The sequence below is a fragment of the Struthio camelus genome, chromosome 1 (assembly GCF_040807025.1).
Source record: "Struthio camelus isolate bStrCam1 chromosome 1, bStrCam1.hap1, whole genome shotgun sequence".
In the NCBI taxonomy this organism is placed as follows: Eukaryota; Metazoa; Chordata; class Aves; order Struthioniformes; family Struthionidae; genus Struthio; species Struthio camelus.
Genome location: NC_090942.1, coordinates 50,424,258 through 50,447,969, shown reverse-complemented (window position 1 = coordinate 50,447,969; position 23,712 = coordinate 50,424,258). Strand labels below are relative to the sequence as shown.

Here is a 23,712-nt window from a genome sequence, read left to right as displayed (position 1 = left end):
AATTACATCTGAGCATCTGTCATGTAGTGTACAAGTTGTTTGGGGTCCTAAACAGATGAAAAAGAAATAGAGCAAATGAAAAAAAAAAAAGAGGAAAAGAAAGCAAAAGAGCTGATAAAGTTTCTGGCTACAATACAGGAGACATATCATTACCATATGATCTAATGTGGGTGTCAGCCTGGATTGTGTTCATTGAGAGAAACCTTATTTTTTAACTGTGCTATGGAATAGAAGCAGGAGGGTTTTCCACCAAGTGACAGTCACTGAGCTGAACTTACCCCCTCCTCCTTTCCACACCTGCAAAGCCTTTTGCCTGGGTTGAATATTTAGTTTAATTACATCTCAGCTTTGAGAGCTCCTGTTGCAAATCCCTGGATTAAAAGGTATGGTTTTCACTAATTCTCCTGAACTATGCTGCAGACTAATAAAACTTCAGGCAAGTCTACGGCAAGAACTAGTTGAATTTTAAGAGAAGCCAGAAAAATCCTACTAAATGTTTAGCAATGTTAAATGTTGTATCCAGTATTTTTGTTTCTTGAGAACACGAGAATGCATTCTCAAGGACTGTGCACGATTCCTACTGTTTGTTTGACTGTTCTGTCTTTTGTTTTGATTTGTATAAGCACTGCTATAGTCCTTTCTTTTTCCTTACTGTAAACTTTTGCGGCAGTGTATTCTCTGTTTGCAATCCAGTGTTTAGAATGTGTGATGTAGCGAGTGTAAAAAATGTGTGAGTTCTTACATTTCTGGTTGTAAAGTACATGCTGCGATATCTTTCATTCAGAGTTCTTCATATATATTCCAAATGTTCATGAGTACAATTACAATTTCAGAGAAAAAAATGCGCAGTCGATAGTTAGCAGACTGAATGTATGGCTTTGTAATGTTAGAAAGTGCTGTGTTACAATATGCAAACAAGGGACTCACGTTTAAAGAAGGTGCCTGCAAATTAAATAGTAGAAAAGAAAATTCCTGGAGTTGCAACTTCTGTCAGGAGAGTTTTAATCTCTTTAAACTCCCAGATCCTGTGTTTCCACAGCTAGACTTTATTATGCAAAATGGGTAAAACATATAATGTAGGAGATTTTTGGAAACTGCACATATTGTTCAACTTACCTTTTGTGGCATTATGAGAGATTTCTGACAGTGGATGAACTAATATTTAAAACTTAATATTAAGGCAAACTGACAAGAAGACCACCAATATAGTGGTGACGTGAACTGATGAAGCATATTTCCAGTGCTGTTTGAACTGAAATGTGGCCAAGTCAAAGATATAGTTTCCTCTGTTTGTGGAAAAGTCTTCCTCATTGTAAACATATAATTAAAGCAAATTTAAACAGTTATGTCCTGCAGACATAAATATTGTATCACAGACATTTAAGAATTCAGATAATTTTTTCCCTCCCTATTTTTTTCTAAGTGAAATGCAAACATTTCTTACTAGTGAAGCTCTGTGTATATTTTTAATCTCACTGTTTACATTCATTTACAAATGTAAACAATAGGAAGAGATGTGGGTGCATGAAGTAGGAATAAGTATATTAATAAAGATAAGCACACACTTATCTATTCCTATTCCCTGACTGATATGTAGTTTTTATCTGCTATATTCTCCCCTCTGTCCTCAGATTAGATGCTTGATATCCTTTGTTGTCCTGTAGTTCTCTCTCATATGCAACTCTTACTGAATTTATTATAGTTTTGGCAAAGCATTGACCAAAAGAAAAGGCCTACTGCAGCGTTTAACTGAGGTATAAGTGAAGTCATTAGTATTAATGTGAGCAAGTAAAGTGTGAAGACACTTCCAAAGTGGTAATAGTTTTTTTGGGTAGTAATTTAGGTCCAGGAAAAGATCCTGAATGTACATTCTTGGAGTGGATCATGCTTCAGCAGTGACATTAACAGGAATACAAGCAGGTTTTAAAAAATATACCAATATGTAAAAAAGAGCTGGATCAGGTCTTTAAAGAGCATCATGCCAGCTTTATTGTGCAATGTTCTCAGTGTTTATTGATATCAATGGGCACTCTGAAACATAGTTTGTTCTCTGCTAGTATTTTATTGATCATTTTCACAAGGCAACTTATTACAATGAATGGCGATGGTTTAGCAAGTTTGTCTTCCTGTTTCAAAGTATTAATAAACTGCATTGTTATTTTACAGTCGTGCACACAAAGTAATGATTGTGCCAAACTCCTGGATTAGATTAAACAGGAGTAAGAACTCACCACCATGTATTAACACCACTTTGCTGTACCATCCTCACTTTTCTGCGTGTAGTCTGGACGCGTAGCGGGGGTGTTGCTGGGGAAGGACACAACCCTGATGCTGGCTGGGGGCCGGGGCAGGAGGGAGTGCAGGAGAACGGCCCACACAGTGACACGGCCTCTGCCTGCTTGCTGCACGACACGAGCTCTGCTAGTGCTAAAACACTACGACCCTCTCGTTGCCGTCGGGGTCTGCAAAGCCCCTCGGTGCACGTCGTGGGTAATATGACAGCATGTTTCCACAACAGAGAACGCCTTCAGGTCTAACTGAGAAACAGGCTATGTTTCTCACGGAAGCGGCTTAAATAACGTCTGACTCCATGCAAACCCACTTTGAAGTCACTAGGACATCTAAAGATGTTAAATCTTTTGCTATCATCTCTTAAAGATGTCAAACGTCTTGCTATTAGGTGGATGACAGAAATGTTAACTATGATTTTAAAATACTAGCATATTTTAAATGGTAACCTTATCATCTGCTCAAGAGTGAGGCTCAAAGGTTTTGTAGGGCTGTATTATTTGCGTCTGTAGGTACAAGTTTATAAAGCAAATGGAACTCGGGCACAATGCAGACTGCATCTAATTCTAGGCCCGTGGTTTATATTTATTTAGCTTTTTTATACTAACTAGCCCTCTTATAATACCTGGATATGGTACTCTAGAAACAGAGGCCTTAGTATACCACATTCCTTGAACATCAGTTGTCTAAGGCATCTAGTCCTACCTAGTAGGCTCCTTCTGTCAGTGGAGAGAGGGAGACACTTGTCTTCCTCTTCCTCCCCCTCAGGTTGTTTTCTCTCTCCATTAGTCAATATGGAGCTGAGAAATGTTATACCACAACCTGAACCTGTAGGTAACTTCTGCTAGGTAAGATAAACCCCAGCTTTAATATCCTGATGAAACATTTCAGAAGTGAATTTCAGTGACCCAGTTCAGTGACCTGAAGAAGCAAGTGAACATTTTTACTTTCTTTACAAAAAGCAACTATATTCAACACTACGCTATCCATTTTAAGAAAAGGCTCCTTACCAAAGGACAACTCTGTCTTTCTGTCAGTAGATGACCTGAAGGCAGGTTTTTTGGAGGGTGGTGGTAGTACTATTTTTTAGTCCCATGAAGTGCTGTAAAATAAAAGCTTCCTCATATAATGTAAATAGCAAAAGAAAATAATTTTCAGAAAATTAGCTGATCTGTATAGCCTTGACACAAAACCTGAAAATAGCTGGTGTGTAGTTTCTCTGCAGCCTGCAACAACATCAGTAGCACAATATACAATGTGCTGAAGTTCTTTTAGGCCTCAGTCCTGAAAATACCTATTTCAACTCTTTTCCCTTTCACTATCAGTGCCAATACACAGTTGTGTAAGGTTGCTTCTGAGCACGAAAGCTTGCAGGATGAGGCCCTGAAGTGCCATTCTGAAGTATACTGACAGTACTACAAGCATGAGTTCAAATGCTTATGCAGCGCAAAACAGGGTACATTGTTATAACATAAAATAGCCTGGCCAAAAATTTGGGAAGAAAGCCAAGAACATCCAGCATAACACAACATCGTACTCAGTTTTATTGTGCTATTTAAACTGAGAAAGAAGTATAGCTCATTTAAACAGTTAAAGATCTTACTCTTTCTTTCTACCCCATCACCAGATCTTACTCTATTTCCCAATCAGTTTTACTAGGCTATAATTTAAAACACACAGCAAGCTGGCATTTTATAAAAAGATTTCTCAAGACATGAAATAATGCGTTGCAGTGAGTTCAGGAACCTCAGGTTGATCCCCAGGGAACAAACTCATTGCTATGAAACAAATGCTAATGAAATCAAATAGACTGCTACGTTGGCAGAAAACAGACAAATGGAAAATGTGGCTTATTGAGTTGACTGTTTTGCATAACAAAGTTGATAATGCTGCCTGTTCCTAATAAATATTGCTCTAAATATGCAAAGATGTGTTTACAATTGCCTTTAAACTGCTCTGTAAAAAAAAGCTTATTGACCAGCAGTTACCAGACTCCTATCACATAACTGTCCTATTTTCAAAATTTAGTTTTCATTTACTGAAAGGAACAGTTATGCAATTGGTGGATATGCTGGACCTCCTTCAGCAGGAACTGTACAGCTATGGAAAACTGCTACTTTGTTTTAAACCTCCTGCTTTGATTCCTAGGTCCTGCTTAGAGTCAATGAACTAAGCCATGAGGCTGGCTCTCCTCTTTGTCCTACTGCTGCCAGCATGCTTGGCCAAGCCGTTCCACCAAAAGGGCTTGTTTGACTTTATGCTGGAGGATGAAGGGTCTGCTGATTTGCCTCCAACAGAGGATCCTGTCATAAGTGGATATGGACCGATATGCCCCTTTCGCTGCCAGTGTCACCTTCGCGTGGTGCAGTGCTCTGACCTAGGTAAGCCATAAAGTACCTTCATACTGTATAGTGTATATATTTGCTTTCTGAGCTGAGGATTTGCAGCTAGGATGGCTGGGCTGCTAAGCACTGGCACACTGTAACTAGGTTTTTGTCAAAGAAATATGTTAAGGTTACAGATAACTAGAATGAACTATACGAAGTAGGCCATAAAGCCCTGACAAGCTGGACATTTGTTGTGACCACAGAATGTTTGATATATTTTATATAGGTATATTTTATTTCTTTTTTGAAAGACCGCAGATTTCTCTTGCAGGGAAGATGACTTTTCAAGGCTGTTCCCTGAAATGCATATTAAATATATTCAGTGAAGTTAAATGTGGGGTTGGAAACATTTTAAAAAGTTCTAAATTGCATGGTCCAGATTCCAACACCCTTAATCATACTGACTAGTACCTCAACATAGAAATTGTCCTATTTCCATAGGATTACATGAGCATGGAATAACAACCCAGAATCAAATATGCTGGGACTAGTTCTTTGGAAGAAACAGCTTGGAAACATTCCAAAGCAATGAAAACATTTTTGCAACTCTTTATAAAATATCTTTCTTAGACAGTGTTCAGGCTTAAACCATGAGAATCTTTCTCCCAAACCCCCCTTCCTCAGTCCTCCGTGATGGTTTGTCTATGCAGTCAGACTGAGGATGTGAAGCTATGCCCACATTATTGTATTCTGACTTTCTCATGAAGGACGCTCAAGTAATGAAGCTATCTTCAGTGAGACTGCTCTTGGTTTAAGCCAGTATCATTCAGTCTTCACAAGACTGTAGCGTAGGGCAGAAAATCAATTAAAGGTTGTTTGCTTTTTTCCCACAAGGAAATTAGTCAGTTTACTTATTGGATAGACAAAGAACTACTCTTACAATTTTGTAAAGTGTATTTTTAAAAAGAGTCTTCTTTCAGCTGTTTCAACATAGTGCTGGGTGTTTCTGTGTACCTATGTTACAGCATTTCCTTTGGTAATTACTGTAAATCGTGTCTCAAGTCCACCTATTAGGACTTGGGTCTCATTGTGGTGGGTATTGTATAATTACAGAGAGGAGGGGGAAATGTTAGTTATATCCCTAGAAACTTCTATGAACTTATTAAAGCAAGCCACATAATTATGCAACAGATATGTTTGGCAAAAACCCAGTGAACAATGCAAGCCAAGTTGCACAAATGAGCACGGACTAACCTACCCATGAATTCATAAAGCTTTCACATTACTGGCCCAGTTCAAAGGTAATTTCTTCTTTACCATTTAGATACCAGACAGTAGCAAGTACAGCGTGGGCCAGGAAGCTGCCACACATGCCAGGAAGTCCTTAGGCTTTTATTTTTGTAACACTCGTTAACATTGATGGAATTTAAATTATTTTGGGAATCTGTTCCCAGTCTGCTTCAATTCTGCAGAATGTAAGGAGCTTTCACTAAGTAAAAAGGTAGAGATATTCACACAGGGGCCCTTTGTTATACTTTCTCCCCTGTTCATTGGGTTCTCTTTCACACACACATGGTTTCCAAAGAGTTGCACCACAATCCACTACACACAGTTGCTTGCTCCTCGGTTAATAAATTTCCATACTGTCAAGGAGACTCAGAAATAAAGTGATTAAAGCCCCAGGTCTGTGTTTCCCAGATAATTTCAAGAGGGGTGATAAGAAAGAAATACATTTTCAGTTTGGTTTAAGCCCACACAGTGCAGATATGGGAAAGAGAAGACTGTGCTTTTGAAGTGACTGGTCTGATAACATCCAGCCTCTGGGCACCAAGGAAGAGAGATCATCCTGGGGTTAAAATATACTGAAAAATCAGTAATATTTCCCTAGCAGAGCTCAAGGAAGTAATAATTATTCATATTTCTCCAGTCTTAGCATTATTTTAATCCATCCTTGTCACATGTGCCTATTACAGCCCCTTATGTGTTGTGACCCAAATGAGAGGCTCATCAGGACCCAGGACAGACGACCACCCCCAAAGAGCAGAGGCAGGATAGCTGCACGAGCCAGGGCAGATATCTGCATGCTCACAGGGGAATCTGCCCTCAGCTCTCAGTTTCTCTGGCCTCTAATTCATTCTTTGTGACTCAGACTCATTCAATATCAAATTAGCCCACTGACTTGAGGAAAGCTGGGAGCTGGATCTAAGAGCTCCAAATTGTGTTTCAAACCGTGGAGGTCCTGCCAGGACAACACAGCACGTTCTTTGGCTGTCAGATGAAGGCGCGCTCAAGGTGCAGAGATCAGAAATGCAATATGCACACAGAAGCCATAAAACCCCACGATGAGAATTCCACCCTCCACGTAAATCATCACTTTTGGCCTGTGTTTCCCTTAAGCTCTAGGCATTTTCTACCTAACCACATTAGCTACCTCCCTCCCCTAAAATTATCAGATTTAATTATCTAGTCCCATGGGCACTCATTGAAGAAACACTTGCAAGCAATAACAGAACCCTCCCAGGGATGTATTAGAAACTTTTTACATTAAATCCCTGTCCACAAGGAAGGTTGAAATCTGGATCCTCTGTTCCACGCCCTATATGTGGTGAAAGGAGGGCCTTTTGCAGCTGCTTGACCCAGCCTACCAAGGGCTGGTCAGCGCATGCTGGCTGTGAGGAGCATAGGCTGTGGGAGGCATAGGGCAGTCACAACCTCCACTCTCCCAGGAGAACCTGAGCTGACAGAGCAGCAGAAAGCTGCGAAACCAAGCTTGCCATTGACGGGTCTCTGGTATAATATAGGGCTTCTCTCACCACCTGAACTTCTGGAACTTGGCTGAGGTGACCCTTAAAGCTGGTTGCTTTTCTTTTCATGCTTCGTTTTGTGCCCAAAGAGGCATTTACTATTTGTTAACTATTGCTGCATAAGGAGCAAGCCTACTATTGGCTCAGAGTTATGTGAACAGGGCAACAGGAAAACTAGCATATCCAGGGCCCGGAGATCAGCTTTGCCCCTTTTATTGTTACCCGTCTTTTGTCCAGCTGCCACATCCCATTAGCACTGAATGGAAATATTTTTTTTTAAGTTCAAATTCAATAAAAACAGTGAAAAGTGCCTGGTGGTCCAGTTACACTCATGTCAGCTGAATTTCTGCATTCCTGTATTTTTAAGCTTCAGTCACATCTTCCTAAGCACATGCCTTTGAATTAATTTATTTTGCCTCCAAGCCAAAAGCTGAATTAGCAGGAAGGGGAAGGCTGTCTTCTCACACTCTGAAGAAGAATTCTCTTACAGTTGTGGTTACCGACAGATCAAGAGCAGGACACAGTCTGCCTACCTTATATAAGATTTATTACTTTTGTGCAGCAGGCCCAAGGATTTCATCAAAGAAGGCCATTGTAATATCTTTGTAGAAATGCTGTATTTTCTGAATCTGTCCCATTGCCAAAAGAGAGCCATTGGTTCATTTTTTAATCACGCCTCAGTATTATTATGATATTGTCAGCCTTCCCGTAGAGATCACAAACTTCTTCCTAATTAGCACGCACTACAGATATAGGGGGTAGCCAATAGAGCTGGTTAGAGGCAGCTTTTCATGTGTCAAAATAGTAAATACAGGGAAGACATCCAGTCAGCTGGCCAGCCAAACGTGCCTCATAAAAGAATGAGGGAAGATTAATTGTTCCACTTTAAGTCTCAGGCTCCCAAAGGGAGTTGCAAGAAGAGGTTCCTCCCAGAGGTCTCTAGTAGGCAGGAGGACATTTGTGTGATTATATAGCCTTTCAGCAGATGCAGAATACTCCATAAGTGTATTCAGAAGTGTTAGCTAGAGCTTTATTTCACCCCACTTTTCTTAGATGAGTCTATCAGCACCCTGCAAAGCAGGCAGCATTTGTATTTGGCAGTCCGCAGGAAAAAGCCTGCACTTAGAGACTGCACAGGACATGATGAGGGTTCCTCCACCCCTCTCGCTATCAACACTGCAGGGATTTTGTGGTCTCCCAAAGGTGCACAAGAGATGCATGTCAGTGGTTAAGGTTCAAGTCACATTACAGCTCAAGTTGGAATTTTATTCACAGCTCAGAAATGTAGAGTTTCTCCAGCTGTAAAATAAAGTAAGGTGTATTAAAGCTCAGCATGGGTGCTAGAGTGCGTGTTTGAAGAGCTCTTTGAGATCAGTGGGTGAAAAGCTCACAAAAGTGTAAAGCATTATTCCAGGAATCCAGTAACATGAGGCATTTTATCTGAAAACATACAACGTCGTAAACTGTATTAACTGAAGGCCCTGCAACACTTGAACCACACTAATGTGATAACAGCTAATTTATCGGTTGATGAAAGATATTTTATCTCTTTGCATAAAAATCTTCCAGAAACATCTGAAAATCCATTTTCTGATCATGACTCAGTTTTAGAACCTCATCTCTCTTTATAAAGGAAATTAAGTTCCTTTGGGACACATGTTAGTTTGAACTTCTCTTTTCAACACAAAATCTTTTTGAAGAAGATGTACTTCATTGGTGATCAGTGTCAGTCATTTATGAGTTCCAGAAAACAGATGGGATTACTTACTATTTTATACTTAGCTTTAAAATCTCTGTCACTGTTTGAAAGTTTACCTTTCTTTCAAAAATATAATGTTTCAAGCTAAACGCATTGCTCAAAATCTGTTGGGTTTCTAAACAAGTAATAACAGAAAGCATGGATACTTACATGGCCAGACATTATCAAATACAATCTTAAAATTAAAAAGGTTTTGTTAATTTACCTTCTACTTGCTGAGCCTGGAGGAAAAGTTATTGCATGTTTCATGCATTTTCCCTTCTAACAATGAGGACTAGAGATGTATTCTTATTTTGTTTAATAAAAGCTGAGGCTGTCATGCAATTCCCTGACTCCAGGAATTGGGACATTTAATAAAATATTATCAATAAAACTGGAACCATAAAATCTTGGAAAGTATGTTGCCACTTAGACTGAGATAAGCCCTTGCATCATAATATCATGGCCTTCACATTGAGATTAAGTGCCTTTCTGGACAATATTCTTTAGCCAAACATAATTTATACTCTGGTCAAACACAAGTCATTGGGCTTACTACATGATGACTAGGTGAATTTTAATACTCTCTGATATCTCAGAGGTCAGACTAGAGCATCTAGGTGAGTCTATGACTGTCCTTAAAAGAGCTGCCAGACAGGTCCATGCATGTTGGATGGCCTGTTTCTATCCAAGCATTTCCGTGTGCTTTATGAGAGACAGGAGCTGAATTATGAGGAATTTATATCAGAGATAGAATGGATCTCAGATAATGCTATCTGTCTAAAAGTCATCTCAGCTCCTTCTACAGTCATGGGGAGGGTTAGACAGCCACCTCCTGGGTCTGTTCACCCTGTTGAAGGCGGACCTCGTTGACAGAAAGGATAAATCATGCTGTGGGGAATTCCACTGACTAGACAGGGCCTTGATGTCCACTGGAGACCATACGACTAATTTTTAGATGAATGAAGTCGGGTGAGATAGAGTTATAGCATGAAAAAGGCAACTCAAATGACCAGCACTATTTTGCGGTAAATTTGCCATGGATTGTTGAAATTTTAGCATGTATTCTGCTTAGATACATTTTTTGGAATGTCCTGGAAGTTAAAAAAAAACATAAATTAAAGCTCTACATTCAGTACATCCCTCAAAATTGAGTCAAGAACCCATTAAATCATAAAAAAACTCTTGATAAGTTGTTAAGAAAAAAAATACTGGCCTGGAGGTAGACTGCTTTATATTTACAAACTGTCATTAGCTTTCTCCAGTGTAACAGTAAAAGATAGTTTTACAACAGTTTTACAACCTGAATTGCTAATGTTCCAGTTCCAACTAACAGACATGATTCTGGGTGAAAATCAGTCCACTCTAAACACATGTATTCTTCATTAGCTGCTTACACTAAGGTAAGGTTGCCCCCTCTGTGCGCTTCCTGTTTTTTTTTAGATTTATTTGTTTTAGACTAAGAAGTAGCATTTAAAAAAGTCTAGTGACAGGAATGGAAATCCTGATGGTGAAGCAGCACAAGAAGTGACTGTTTTCTGGTTCATACTATAACTATGATTCATTTCTAAAATTTCCCGCTACATAAATAAATGACTGATAGATAGCTAATAAAAGGTGAGTCTACTGTTATAGGTCATTCTAGAACATAGCAGATGATTTAAGTGCTTAAAACAAATTACATAATCACTGCTGACATCTTCTACTAACATTATAACCATTTATGATATGTGTACTACGCTCTTTGGGATGTAATATTTAGTAACACCTGTAAACTTTTAGAAACTTGTATGTTTTCTGAACACAAAGTCTGTGGTGCTCATCTGCTAAGGACTCCAGGCCAAGTCTTAGGAAGAGCTAAGGAGTCCAGAAACTCCTTCCCAGTGGTCACTGAGAAACCAGTGCAAACTGGGATGAGAGCTAGGAATTTAGGTCTTACCTGACGCCATTGACAACTGTGGCAAGGAACCACCAATGCCAGCCTCTGGTCACTCGAGAATATTCTGCTCATACAGACCCCAGTTACTGTGGTATTTTGAAAAGATCCTAGTTTTCAGTAGGTCTTCAAAACACCTCTCTCTAACCCAGGTTAGAGAGTGTCATTTCTAACCCATCATGCCTCTCCTTATCAACTTTGGACTCATTGGTCTGTTTTTTTTTTTTTTTTTCCCCTGTATCCTGGATCCAGCATGTGATTAAATGGAAGTAGGCAGAAAGAGGATAATCAGGTTACAGGGGGAAAAAACAGTATTTTTCTCAATATCTTTTTATCTTTTGCTTTTAAATTTCAAGTCGAAGAATATATCCTTTACAATACATCGCAAATTTTTTAAAAACTTATTTCTTCTTCTGCTTTGCATGCCTTGCCTCACATACAGTATTATCCAGTGCTAGAACTCTAGGTCTTATTGTTTTTAAGGGTTCATTCTTTCAGGGCATTATTTTTCCTTACACTATGAAAGCAAAATAGATGGAGTAGACCTTACTCATTGGCTTCTCAGCGAGGAAAGAGATGGAAACACTGAGCTTGGACACAAGGGAACATTAATACGAAGAACCGTGCCTGCACCTTCTTTTTTGAGTTGTACTTTTTAACCTATGAGATTGACTGCTTCTAACAGCTCTGTATAAATTAAGACATACATTTGCTATACAGGTAACTCCACTACAGTCTTCTTAAGGGGTATTTAAAAATGAAAAAGGAGAAAAGCAGCACTTAAGGAACTCAGTGTGCATTCTGTGTGCATGCTTTTAGGTAAAAGTGTCACAGCATTTAAGACATGCAAGTATGACTGGGGTTACAGTCTGCTTCTGTAGTATATCATCAGTCTGGATAGAAATGCACTGGCTCATCCCAGAAAGAGCTTCTGCTGCACCACCTGTCCTAAAATGTGAAAGCCCAGCATGATCTCAGTTTCTATGCTGAAGTGTCTTATTCTTTTCATTGTGGACATAGCCACAAACATTCAAGCTAATCACCACATCCAGAAGTTCGTTTTCCTACGAGTGCTTTTTCCCTTTGCTTCTCCACTGCAGGCCTCAGAAACTAGACAGTCTCTCAATGAATTCATATTTTAGGATGATATAGAAGAACAGTGTTTGTGTTGGTGCCATAACTGCTCTCTGAAAAAAACAGATTCTTTGCTGAATATCTCTGCCCAAGAGGTGTTACCATTCAGCTGTGATGCCAGTTCTTTTCAGAAGTTCAATTAAGCTTTCAACTTTCATTTCTACACCTGCGAAATACAGTCACAGTGGCTCTCTTCCACTGCTTGCTTGCATGAATGTAGGCTGAGAGCAATCCTAAAACATCCTGTATGAAAAAATGGTCATGTTATGTTTAGAAACACCCAAAATAACCAGGAACATACCTCTGCCCTCAGCTCATAAAACTCGGGCTGTGTAATGACCATGGTATCAGAACCAGAAGAAATAAGTTTATTGAAAAGCAGAGAAGATCTCCTCAAACTACTCTTTATGGTTACTCCACTATGCTAGTGCTAATTCTTCTAAATCCCAAAGTAAAGATTTAGATTGACATCTTTAGATTGGTATCCATTTCCTGCTGCTTAAAAACTAGGCAGACATCAAATTGTATTACCCAAAAGGATCATTCAGAATTTAATTTGTTAGATAATGCTTGCTTTCCCCCAGATATTGAAATGCTCTCTTCTGACTACTGTAAATACTTGTAAGAAATAAATATTTCACTTTAATGCATGAGTAGTTGTAGATATGGCATCTGCCTTGCATTAATAGTAATTAAAGCCATCATGCACATGGTGCTGGCAGATTGAATGAATCACACAGGACTGTTGCTGTCCTGTAATGAGATGCTTTATATGCCAGTAACCATGACAGTGGGAACATATTGACAATTCTAGTAGTTATATCAGAAATCTCACGATATTTGAATTTTTGCTTAATGCCTTAATCCCTGAAGACTCATAACTCCTTCAGAATATTTTTCTCTCTTTCTAAAATACCTCTGTGCTTCTTAATACAGCATAAATCTTCCAGACTTTTGAAATTATGAGTCAGTTAGAAGGAGGACAGAAATAGACATTGTTTGATTTTTAATTTAAAGAACGTATCATTATTTTTTTGCATTAGCTTTTGGAGCTGTGAGGTTTAACCTATCTGTACCAGAAATGTGACTAACCCTGAAAAGTAATTCATAACATATGTAGTTTGCAATATCCGTTATACTTTGAAATATGTGTTCACTATGCAGAGTTGGTGGAAATGGAAGAGAGCACTTAAAGAAATGCATTCATTTTAAAACATTTGCTAGAGCTTTTATAACTATTAGTGCTATCATAATGGAAAATTGTATATTTGAGTGTGAAGTGTGGTTTTGTTTCTATTTTTCTCTGTTTCTTACTCTGTTCAGGGAAGTAATGCTGTAAGTGTTTGAATAAACACAATGTAGTAACATATCAGTAGATCTAACTTTTTAAGAGGCCATGTCAGCAGAGGTTGGAGTTCATTTTCTCATTCTTTCCTATGGGAAGGGTCAGATAGAGATATATAAAAATAATAAACTGTGGAAAAAAAAACTTCCAAAACAGATCTTAATGGACCACGAGTCTTAGTTATAGAAAAAAATCTGAAAAATAGTTGAGAGTCATCTCTAAGAAGATTTATGTTAAGGCTCTGATGAATTTCCATGGATATTTCAGCTTTTCATCTCTCTTAGAAAATTTACTTGGGACAAGTAATTCTCAAGTTTCTCAGACTTTTTCTTTTTTTAAGTCCATTAATACCAACAATTTCATAGCAAGGAAGGGCAAAGTAGAGAAAGGACTTTTACTTTGAAAATGGGGGAGAGAAGGAGGCTGTGGATACCTCTCAGTAAAGAAGGACAGTTGTTTCTGATTTTATGGATGGTAGGACGCAAATAATGAAATTACTGCTATTTGCAAATTCCACACAATAGAGAAAAATTTCCAGTAAATCCCGAAGCACACAGCCTGGGAAGGCTTCAGCGGACTCTTCCAAGTCGAAGCATGCCAAGCTTTGTTACACTTCCCTGCCATCCTTCCAAGAAAGCAGTCCTTGCATCCAGTTATTTTCTACGACTCAGTCTCATGACCCCGTAATCTCACCGTGCACCTTCTTGGTCCCATATCTCCTTTATGACACTACTATGGGCATTCACTCTGTGGAGGGCTGCAGCCCAGCTCGCTGGAGGAGGCTCCCCATGCCTCACCCACTGCTGCCAGGACACGGCTTGGCGTCGAGTGGGGGGCGAGTGCACCACGGCGTGCACAGGAAACGCCAGCAGCTGCTAGAGAGGCCGCCTCCGTAAGGAGAGCAGCCGCTGATGAGTGCAGTTGGGAATTGCACGTAGCTCAGCCCAAATTCCTCAGCTGGCAGCAGCTGTTTGTAGAAACTGAAGGAGATTTGAAAAGAGCCCCATTTTTTAGCCCCCGGGATAATAATCATGAGTGTTGCCATGTAATAGTACATGTATCGGAGCTACAGTGTTCAGATCTCTTTCTGCTTTTTGGCCCCTGCTCTCAAGCTAAGTGAGGGAAGGTTTATTGCCCTAAATACCCATCCTTACTTGTTGTAAAATGGGTAGGTGGAGAAAAACAAGCAAACAAACCACGAGCTCTGCTGCATTGTCAAAGTTGTTTATAATTAGCGTTGTTCATATATTTGTTATTTTGACTATGTGGCCTCGGTGTTGCAAGAACACAGTTCCCAGGGAAGTGTCCTCATCTCTGGGCTACAGACTCAGACTCCCATTTGCTTAGTCTCTCTCCTTGGCCTCATAAATCTTGCATTCCTTTTCTGCACGGTCGTATGGCTTCAGCAGAGAAGTGGCCTCATGCCAAGCTGCAGACTAACTTGAGGCTCTTGCTTCTGAGAAACAGGAACAGTGAACTGAAGCCCCTTCATACTGAGGAGGGCTCAAAAGCCATGCTTCTCACTTTGTGGGTTAAACTAGTCCATAACCCCTTGATTACAGCTTCTGTAGCCAAACAGGTTATTCCCTGAGCTGCAAAACTAACGAAGTCTGGCTTGTATACCAAAACCCCTAATCTCTTTTAATCCTCAGAATATTCCCAAATCCTCACTACATCTTCTACACCTGTTTGGCCGGGTAAATGGCAGCATGTGCTATTTGGGCTGGTGCAGTGCTGCACAGGAGCTGGCTGGTTACTGACTGGTGTTCTCTCATGCAGTGGATAAGGGCTGAATCATACCAGCTTTTGCCTCAATGTGCCATTAGTCTGGCTCTTTTCTACCTAATCTGTGATCTCATGAAATCTAGGGATCCATCAGGCTTCTGTCCTCTCCAGGTGGTAAGGCAATAACAGATGAACAGCCAAACACTGAAATTGCATGTCTAATTTGCTTCAGAAATCATGTGACAGACCTACATCCCACATAGATAGGATCCTACAAAGGCAAACTTGATTTCTGTCACTGACACCCTTCCTCTCCATCCTCCCACAAAGGAGGGATTCCTGGTCCTGTTAGCCTCCCCACAGAGAAAATGTTTGAGATGACTTGCGACCGCAAGGGGCCAAGTGCCCTTCACAGTGCCTTCAAAAGTGAGTGTGGATCCTAGTCGTCTGCATGAAAGAAATCTACTGATGATACAGCTCTGCCGGACATCTCTCTAATACATTTGATTATCTTTGTTACTCCTAAAATCGGTGGTGTAGTGATTAGTATAAGAAAAAGTTAGGAAAACTTCTATCAGGGTAATATAAGTACAATTGATCCTAACAAGAGGAAGTATTTCAAGGTTACCTACACGCTTCTTTTCTTTTTGTAGTTCTATGGTATTATCTATGCTTTATGTGTTCTCATATACGTGCATATTTGCATGCATACGTGTATGCTGGTGGAAACAGCTGAGTGCTACAGGCTGGTAATGTAGAACTTAAGGCAAGTCCTACCTGAAGAAAGCTACACAGAATAATACTGATCTGACCTATGCTGCAGGAATTAATGGCTGTTTAATTTATAGCAGGAAGTCATGATTTTTCCTGAAGAGATACGTGAGTATAAATGGCAATGGTCTTTATGGCTATGGAAGCACAGACTTGTTAAGTCTCCTATATTTCCAGAGTCTTTATGTTCTTAATTTCAGTATAAGCACGCATTTTGGAAGGATAAGGCCATACCATTTCTGCTTATTATGTGAATAAGTAGATTAAAAAAAAAAAGGAATTTATCTACTTAAATAATAATGGCTCTAGTCTTATTCAATCAAAACAAATAAAATCATATGTATTTTTCATGAAATATACAGTGGGAAAGACAGAAGAATCTAAATCTTTAGTCAGTTATAGGTTAGTCTTCGGAATCAGAGGCTTGAAACATTTCCAGGGAACTGAATACCAAACTGTATAGCACTGATAATTCACATAAAAAATTAAACTGCTATGAGAGATTGTCTGATAGCTTTTTAGGAAGAAAGCTTTAATATATAAAGTTACTGCCAACAGTGGGAATATTTGTGAAAACTGTTCTTAAAACTATTAAGCAATGACTCAATTGGTATTTTCCCACAGTAGTTTCCATTTCAGTTGCTATTACATAAATTTCACTGGAAGGCATTTGCAGGTGGATGTACAGTCACACAGGGCTTCAGAAGTGTATTATGATCATCATTTGAGTTTCTCTGAAACAAGTAGTAAGGAGAGCCCGCGGTACCCCTCTAAAAACCTCAGTATCCGAGCCAGAGGAGTCAAAAAATCCTCATGGGTAGTGGTAATTCTGGTCCTGGAGTCAACAGTCATTTCAGTTTCCAATGGGATTATGATTTGCCAGACTAGGTTCAAATTCAGTTATGCTGTCAAGTTTGTACAAAACCCCCTATTTGTCTACATTGCCTGTGTACTAACCAACATTGATTGCAAAGATTTGAAGGTTTGCCCTGCGGGCAGGGAAACTTGAGCACAGGGCCGAGTTTGTGCCACATCACTGCTCCTGCATGCAGTCTGGATGCAGCTGGCCCTAGAGACTGGGACCTGCAATCTCAAGCACAGCTCCTGGAGGCAATTGAGATGTGACAACTGGTGAAACACTTGGACCTAGTCCACACCTCAAACCCAATTTATTCCTGAATTATTTAGCTGTTGATTTTACAAGGCAGTGTTCAAATCTGCCCATTTACAAACTTTTCCTCCAATAGAGAGGCTCTAGCTAATTTAGCTTCCAGCTGGTGGATGCATGACACTTATTAAACTGCTTAATGAAAATTGCACTCTCTTCCGCACCAGAGGTGCATCTTTTCCTCTAAGCTGTGCATGGTGGTTTGTTCTGCACATATTCAAAACTCAGACAAGTCAAGGGAAAAGTTAAATATCATTTCTATAGCCTTTTTTAACAGGAGAATGAAGTTATACGTCATTCTGTTTTTTGGGCATTATTAAGCTTTTATAAATCATTTTTCACAAGTGGATGTCTCTTTATTATATTCCTGTCTTATACCTTTATAAGATGAAACACTCAGGAAAGTTTAATTTAGTTGCTCTGAGAAATTCTCAGTTCTAACTCATTTTCAGAAAAAGCCTGAACTTTTAGAAACTGACATGTGAAGCTTAAATATACAATTTGAAATTTGATTTGAAGTTGTCTATCAAATTATCCCTTCAGTGGCAATCCAAGTATTTTTACCAAGCATGTTCCAAGTGCATCCGTTAATATTACAGCTGTACAGCTTTAATATAACCGATTTTTGTTATAAGCACTTAAATTACAGATACCAGTATATTTAGTATAAAATGTACTGCCAGAACATAATAATACTACTTCGAAGGCAAATAATTAAACCAATTTTTGTATTATATGCTAAAAATGCTCTAAAAGTTGCTTGAAAACCTCCTATAACAAAATTATGATTTTAAACACATAGGCCTCTTGGGGAAAGAATTCTTCACTGTTGACATCATTGCTGTCTGCTGAGAACACTGTCCAAAGACAACTAACATAGAAATTATATGGTATCACATTTTTATATGTTTGGTGCTCTAATGCTCTGGTCCTATGCTTTTTGCAAATAATGAGAGTTTTCCAGTTGTATTCAGTAAAATGAAATCCCCATATAACATAGAATATTAGTAAGAAGAATAAGATTAGATGTAAGCTTTGACTCTTGTCATTTTATATATAGTATATGCTGCTACTAACTCATCCCAGATTCATCCCGGATGAATCTGTTTAAAACTTCTGGATGTTGATATGATTAAAAATCAGCCAAGTTAATCTATATTATACTTAGTTTTCATAAATATCAGATCCATATATTTTAAAACTTGTTTTACTAACATTAGAGGTGATGTTAGTAATGTTTACTAACTTTAACTAACAGGCAAGAAAACAAATCTGAAAGAGTGTCTTTAATGTTTTAAATCTGGCAATCAAACTTTGGTATATTTATTCTAAAAAATACTAAAAAGTCCTTTTTTTTGCTTAATATTGGATTTTTTTCAGAGCAACCCATATTCCAGATTGCAGTTAGTTTTGTGATGAATGCTAAACATATTTTAGTGTTTTTGCAATGTCAACCTTGTGTTGAAAATATACAGGTTTAAAAAGGAAAAAATAAAAAAAGATAATCTATTTGAGAGCAATATCATGCAATCTATCATCATATTGGGGATATACTGAGAAACTAGCCTTCCAGAAGGATCTTTCTGAGGATAATTCAAGTACATCTTCAGAAAAAATTTGTTAAAAGCTTTATTGGTAAAAAGGTTGTTCTACTGAGATAGCTCCACTTCTATTAGATATACATATAGAGACTTTATTAGTATCTATTAATTATTCCTACCAACCATTCATTTAGTGTTTCAAATATTCTTTAAAAAAAAAAAAGAAAAAGAGACAGATTAGTTAGGAAAGAAATGGGTCATTTTAATTTTGTGGTAAATCACAATGACTAAAAAAGATTTGCTCTATTCCAAGTCACAGTATGAAAGGAAAGCTGGGTAAAGCGAGTGTTATTTAACACTAAATAATTTCATTTCCATGACTTCATTGGACTTACATATCAGCTATTCAGAAAATAGTCCCAAAGAGAGTCTTTAATTTAAACTGTCTGATGTTCTTTTGGCAGTTGCAGTGAAACCAAGAGATTTGTTCTCCAGAAAACTTGGACATCACTTCAGCTGAAAGAAAAGTGGGGGGTTTGTTTTTTTTTAAGGTGGACTTTACTGCAAGTTATTTAGTTACTGTCAAGAAAATGGTATCTTTTCTGGAAATGATTATAATTAAGCATTATCCCTCTTTCAAAAAAAGCCTAGTACCTTTTAAAGAGTAGGAAGTGCTCTCTGTTCACAAAAGCTAATACACAGTGAAATGAATAAATACCATACCTTTTTCTCAAAGCAATTTTTATCTATACAGTTCAGTGGGATTAAATGCATTAGAAATAATTTTTCCAAACTAAATCCTTTGCTTCAAGCTACAACTCAGATATATTCTCAGAAAAGGGTGGAATGGAAATGTGAATACATTAATTTTGTTTTGACATAGCAAAATAAACCTCCCTTTGACTGGCTGGAGACAGAAATACTTTCAGATAAGTCTTTATAAGCTTCTTAGGAAATGAGTTCTAGAAATGGTGGTTTACCAAAAAGTAAAATGCTGCTAACAGAAGTACTGACCCCTACTCAAAGTTTCTTTCAAAGCCAATTGTTTATTCTTTTCACTGTCTCTAGGTCTGGAAAAAGTGCCAAAGGACCTTCCCCCTGACACGACTCTGCTGGACTTACAGAACAACAAAATCACTGAAATTAAGGAAGGGGATTTCAAGAACTTGAAGAATCTTCACGTAAGTGGAAAAGTGAACGGGCACGTGTTACAAAGTTGGGGAGAAAAAGTGATTTTGGCCCGGTACTCATTGTTTTTGAGAAAAACTGATAACATACTCTGTGATTGCCCTTCACTAGCCCAGCTTGGTTATTTCCCCTCTCATTCTCCTGCAAACTCTTTTCTTTTTTGTGCATCACAGAAGTTTCTCATCTGTTTTCATCCCTTTGTGTCAGTCATTTCATCCTGTCTCCTGATCCCCATCGTAATTTCTTTCACCTACTTATGTTCTCACTTCCTTTGGCACAGTGACTTGGTCATTTCCCTCTAAAGAGCAAGTCCTTCTCAACTCTGCCACGTCACTCACTCCCTGCTGTATTCCTTCCCCTTTCACTTCCAGGCTCACTGCGTACTCTATTTACCATGTTTGTTAGCAGCGCTTCTTTACTAATTTTATCTCAAGCATCTTTTTAAACCAACTTTCTGTCCCTGGCACTCCAGTGAAGCTATTTTTGCCAACAACCCCCTCCTAGCAAAACTCCACCCTTATCCTCCTTTACCTGCTAGTCTCTTCCAGTATTAGTCTGTTTTCTTCTTTGTTAAGTGTTTTCCTCCCCTGATTTCTATGACTGCTTTTCTTTTTTTTCTCCTGATTCTCCTCTTATTTTCCAAGTTTCCATCAAAGAAGTGCTTTCCTCTGCTTCCAAAATTTTGTTTCTCTCTTTGAGATCCTCCTCAGTTATTTTTGTACTTTTAATCAACATCTTAAAATTCGTACCTCATAGGCTTGCCTCTTTTTTGTAGAAATATCCTTCTTTCCAGATCAAAAAAAAAAAGGATATTACTTCTCTGCCTTTGAAAGTAATATTCCGACTCTGATGTATTGCAAAATGCTGCTGCAAATATTACTTTTCTAGCCTTTACCAACTCAATTTATTCTGTGTATTATTCCATCTGATCCATTTTGATTATAGAAAATATGAACTCCTTGACTTCATTTTCCTGGCACTTCACAGCCTATTTCAGTTGTATTGTTTCCATTCATTACCAAGAAGCTAACTCCCACTCTTGATCTGTACATAACGCCAAGCCATCACCCAAACAAGCACATTTTCAAACAACAATCTGCATAATAGCTCCCATTCAGTCACTCATACTTGGAAGAAATTTCCTGCAAATATTTCTCTCTTTAATAGCTTTCAAATTCCTTCTTAAATCTCTTGTCTTAATACAACATCAGGAAAAAAAGCTTTAAACCGTTTCCAGGGTCCGCAATGCCTGTATATCCATAGTGGAAGGAGATGCATGAGTAAATCATGATAAGGTTCACATATCTTATTTTAGCTGAACGAGGTGTCTGCCCCTGAACCAGTTATGTAGCAATTCGTACTAGAATGACGTGACTTGTGCCCCAGAGTTGGTTTTTCAATTCCTCTGCTTAGCTACTAAACCCAGATTTGACGCCCTAATTGCTGCCCACTTTTTACTATCTTTCACCTTTGAGAGAAATCTTTTTTTTGGGTGAAGATCACATTCTGGGCGTGAAAAAGAGTAAGCGCTTGTCAATGAAGTTAGTCTTTAGCAGTCTTTCATGATACCTCATCAAACGAGTCAGAGCCTGGTATTGCAGATGGAAAGCACTGTCCTCAGTGACTTCTGCATGGCATGCCATGCAGGTCTCTGCAGTACCTCACACTGTGCCTTAAGCACTTGTGAACTGTGTCATCTCATGCAGGTTAATTCTGTGAATTTTTTTATTTTTCCTATTACAGCAGGCATAATTTAATAGTACATTAAACAGGTAACTCTTCAGGGAAGAGATTATTTCTTCCTTTTAATCCCCAAAGTACTTAGCACACATTTAAGGACCAGTGGAAATCATACAGCAGAGTGACAGCTGTAACATATTAACCAATGACCTTTAAAACAATGCAGCCTTCCTGGATTTACTCAAGAGAGAGGAAGAAGCTTGTTACCCTCCTTCCCAAAAATAATTTACTCATATAGTGCACTTATGTAACTATGCACCACCTTTACTCCTAGCAGGCATCATTCTTCTCCTTGTTTAATATCTGGGAATGATTCTTATTCCCCCTTAAAAATAAATATTATTCAGAGTTATAGTGAAAGAGAATATTGCTTCTAGATAAGTATATCTCAACAGCTTTGTACAGATAGAGCTCTATTTTCACTTCTATTATAAAAATTATATATAATATGCATATCACAGATACATCTTTTAATTATATGCCCTCATAAATATGGCTTGGATTAGTTTGGCAGTGTAATGTTCAACAGTGTCTAAGATTCTTAGACTTTACTAAAACAGAAAAATCTACAAAAATTATAGCTATTATTGTTTCAAAATCTAAGATCATTAACACACGCAGTCCACCTCTTGCATGAAGTGACCATTAAATGCTGAAGGGAACAATTCCCTAAATCCAAGTTTCCACAGGTCTTGACGAAAAGGGAGATGAAATTCAGTTTATTTCTTCTGAATCTAACCTTCACTCCTATAGGCGTACTCTACCCCAGGTGTACTAGTTTTAGAGGAGATTTTCATAAACAAATTGAGTTGAACATAAAGTTCAACTTCTGCTCAAGTCTAGGTAAAGTAAGGAGAAAAGAAAGGGTCCACCTATACCTTTGTCAATGGCTTTTCTTTCTGTACGAATATAACTGCTTAAGCTCTGAGCATACAATACACAGAAATAGAAGAAAAAAGAGGAATTAATATCTATAAAGATATTCTGTGTAGAACAGAAAATTCTCCTGAGGAGAAAAAAGAGCAGTTAAAATTTGCAGCTGCGGAAATATGACAAACAATTAGGAAAAAAAATGCAACTAAAAGAATATGTATCTGCAAACAATAGACACCTGCAAAACGAAGACACCCAGAAAGCTGTGTATTCCACAGTCAATGGTTCTGGTGTACTTGATATTTTAATAATTTTCAATAAATCTAAGAAAAGATGTCTAAACTATGAAAGTTTACTGTAAAAGCTCATTGAGACTTTACAGCATTTAAAAATGAAACATCAGTTATACCTTTTATCAGAGGACTCAGAAGGACAGGGAAAAAAATGGAGAGAGTCTTTTTTTTAAGGCTGAAAAATGAGTTTTGCAGTTTCAGAAAATGTCTGATGTTATGTAAAAAACACGGTCACGATTTAGATCTGTGTCAAAACAATTAAAAAGATACAACTTGAAAAGACAAATTCTTTATAAAACTGTCACAATTTTCTAGGCAAATTGAAACTTTTGGAGAAAGTGGAGTACTTTGACCCTGTAGACGTTATAAAGAATCCACCCTGCATGATTAAGCCCTCATGCAGAGTGAAGTGGGAGTCTACAAAAACAGCACATGGAATTGCATGCTCTGTGGCAAAGCCAAAACAAACCAGCATAATGCCTGGCACTTGGAAAAAGAGGTAAAAGAAACTGCTGTGTATTAGATCACTGTAAGAACAGCACAAACAACAGAATAGTAACAGCACCCTTTTCCAACAGGAATTTTTCAATGGCACAGTGTTAGTACTGCAAAAGAAGACGAATGCATTGTTGGCCTAAAATCAAATGAAACATTGCTTAATTTAAGCTGGCAGAGGTACGCAAAGCCTTGATTCTGCATACTTCAGTGCAAAAACCAGTTATATTTATACTGAAAGAAAAGACTTGCACAAAAGAGAGAACATTCAAACTTGAGAATTAAAGTTATGACCATATGCTTACTAATGGAACGTACATATGACTAAATGTATGACTAAAAAGT

At 38.2% G+C, this 23,712-nt stretch overlaps 1 protein-coding gene across 1 annotated transcript in view; it reads left to right on the top strand.

The window, feature by feature from the left end:
* DCN (decorin) overlaps positions 1–23,712 on the top strand; it is a 38,226-nt gene continuing 14,514 nt past the window's right edge. The window contains exons 1-3 of the mRNA XM_009674557.2: positions 1–383; positions 4,438–4,670; positions 19,847–19,959. Of these exons, the coding sequence (XP_009672852.1) occupies positions 4,466–4,670; positions 19,847–19,959 (318 nt within the window). The 5' untranslated portion in view covers positions 1–383; positions 4,438–4,465. The remainder of the gene's footprint in view (positions 384–4,437; positions 4,671–19,846; positions 19,960–23,712) is intronic.